Source organism: Spermophilus citellus (assembly GCF_964194105.1).
Source record: "Spermophilus citellus genome assembly, chromosome: 4".
Lineage (NCBI taxonomy): Eukaryota > Metazoa > Chordata > Mammalia > Rodentia > Sciuridae > Spermophilus > Spermophilus citellus.
This window is the reverse complement of record NC_138185.1, coordinates 145,811,350-145,813,957: the sequence shown is the minus strand read 5'-3', so window position 1 is coordinate 145,813,957 and position 2,608 is coordinate 145,811,350. Positions and strand designations below refer to the sequence as shown.

Below are 2,608 nucleotides of genomic sequence, written 5' to 3'. Positions count from 1 at the left end.
CACCAAAGACCAAGACATGGGAAAAGTTTCTGGGGCTAGCTCTTTGTGACTCAAGTACAGTGTGAACTCTTAACTGTAAAATGGCAAGGTGACCATCGGTTTCTGACATCTGGGCCATTACTCTATAGCCAGTGTGTCCTTTTCAACTTGAAAACTTTTCCTGCCTCATGTGCTCCTCAGGTAACAAGAACATCAAGGTCAATCTTGCACATGAAGTTGATGAATGGAGGAAATCACTCAGTGGTGTCTGAATTTGTGTTGCTGGGACTCACCAGTTCTTGGGAGCTTCAGATTCTCCTTTTTGTGTTTTTCACAACATTTTATGTGGCAAGTATGCTGGGAAACCTTCTCATTGTGCTCACCATCATCTCAGACCATCACTTACACTCCCCAATGTATTTCTTGCTGGCAAATCTCTCCTTCATTGATATGGGTGTGTCCAGCATCGCCACTCCAAAGATGATTTATGACCTGTTCAGAAAGCATAAAGCCATCTCCTTGAAAGGGTGCATCACACAGATGTTCTTCATTCACACTGTGGGAGGGACAGAGATGGTGCTGCTCATTGTCATGGCCTATGACCGATACGTGGCTATCTGCAAGCCCCTCCACTACCTGACCATCATGAGCCTGAGAATGTGCACTTCTCTTTTGGCTGTGGCTTGGACCATTGGACTCATCCACTCTGTAGTCCAACTGGCTTTTGTTGTAAACTTGCCCTTTTGTGGGAGCAATAAAATGGATAGCTTTTACTGTGATTTTCCTCGGTTTATCAAACTTGCGTGTACAGATACGTATAGATTGGAGTTTCTGGTCGCTGCCAACAGTGGTTTCATCTCCGTGGGCACCTTCTTCATCTTGATTGTGTCTTATATCTCCATCCTGGTCACGGTTCGTAAACACTCCTCAGGAGGTTCCTCCAAGGCCCTCTCCACTCTCTCAGCTCACATCACTGTGGTGGTTTTTTTCTTTGGTCCTTGCATCATAGTTTATGTGTGGCCATTCCCTACCTTACCCATAGATAAATTTTTAGCTATCTTTGATGTTCTTATCACTCCTTTTATGAATCCTGTCATCTATACATTTAGAAATAAGGAGATGAAAGTGGCAATGAGGAGATTCTTTGTTGAGGCTTTAACAAGTTTTAGGAAGAGTTCTTTTATGCAGTCTAAGAAGTTTGGGTTCATTTTGGCAATTCTTGGAAAGCAATATTTTAATTAAAAGATTTCAAAAATATTTTCAATTTAATTAGTGTTTTAAATATACATTATGAACCATATCCTTAAGGACTTTATTTTGATGCAATCAGTCCATTCTAGGGAACCCTTGCTTAAAGAATTCTGAAAACATTGAGGAGTGAATTCAGCCTTGGAATGTTTATTACTGGAAATTTTGTTTGTCGGTGAAGACTTTGGGGACAGTGATTGCTAAAACCACACATACTAGGCATAGTTACCATTACTAATATTGGACACTCTTCTATTTGACAATGACTCTCAAAACATCTCTCTTTTAATATACCTATTTAACTATATTCATGCCCTATGATTCTCTCATCTAGAGGAATAAAAAAAATGCTGATAATTGCCTAGCCAGCTCTAACAATTATAGGCTTTTCACATCTGAATTTGTTCCCTTCACAGATTTAGGTAGCACTAAGGTTTTAAAATTTAGTTAGAATTGGAATTAGAAAATGAAATTTGGGGTAAATCATGGAGACACAAATGAGTAAGTATTATTTGACAATAAAATAAATTCTATACTACTCAATGTTTATGACAATTTTCTACCTCAATTATTTCCTAAACAATATCCATTGTTTTGATATTTCAAAGAAAACTATGTGATGAAACATGTGAACTCTTGAACACCAAAACCTGTAATCTCTGGCCCAATTGGAGACCTTCAATAATTGATAATTCTGGAACACAACATAGCATAGCATGAACCACAAAAATTTAAATCTCTGGTGTGATTATGGAAGACAAACACAGAAAATCAGAATCAGTTTACTGCTTGTAGTGGGACGTTTCACATTGTGCGGATTGGAGTGAGGGAGCCGCTGGTCCTGAAGTATCGAAGGAATGCAGAAAACTAGAGCAGAATTTGTGAAATTTATTCCTTTGAGCTGAGCTTGAGCTGACATATGATGTACTCTAACACCAAAGATAGACATCAGTGTCAGTAAGTCTAAGAGCCTATAAACTTTGTATTCTCTACAGTGTCCTATGACTGGAAGTCTTGCTTCTTGAAACAAATAGGAATGCCAAGTTTTTTAGTTAGTTTTTGTGTCACTGTGAGCAAAAGCTTGCAACAACAACTTAAAGGAAAACAAAGTTTATTTGGAACTCTTGGTTTCAGAGGTTCAGTCCACATACAGCCAACTTCATTGCTCCTGGGCCCACAGGGAAGAAGGTCATCATGGGGAAGGGTAAACTGGAAGAAAGCTGTTCAGATAATGGCAAGGTCAGAAAACAGGAAAAGAAGGTGGGGAAGGAGACACAGAGAATATGACCTCCACCTCAAGCATCACCCAGTGACCCAACACCTCCAGCCACATCTGACCTGCCTATAGTTACTTCCCAGTCAGCCCATTCAAACCAGATGG

At 39.6% G+C, this 2,608-nt stretch overlaps 1 protein-coding gene across 1 annotated transcript; it reads left to right on the top strand.

Annotated features, from left to right (window-relative positions):
- Positions 1-210: 210 nt before the first annotated feature.
- Positions 211-1,221, top strand: LOC308648215 (olfactory receptor 4F3/4F16/4F29-like; the record flags this gene model as incomplete). The annotated part of the gene is made up of 1 exon (XM_081292881.1): positions 211-1,221. The coding sequence occupies one exon, from the start codon at positions 211-213 to the stop codon at positions 1,219-1,221; it is 1,011 nt and encodes a 336-aa protein (XP_081149007.1).
- Positions 1,222-2,608: the final 1,387 nt, after the last annotated feature.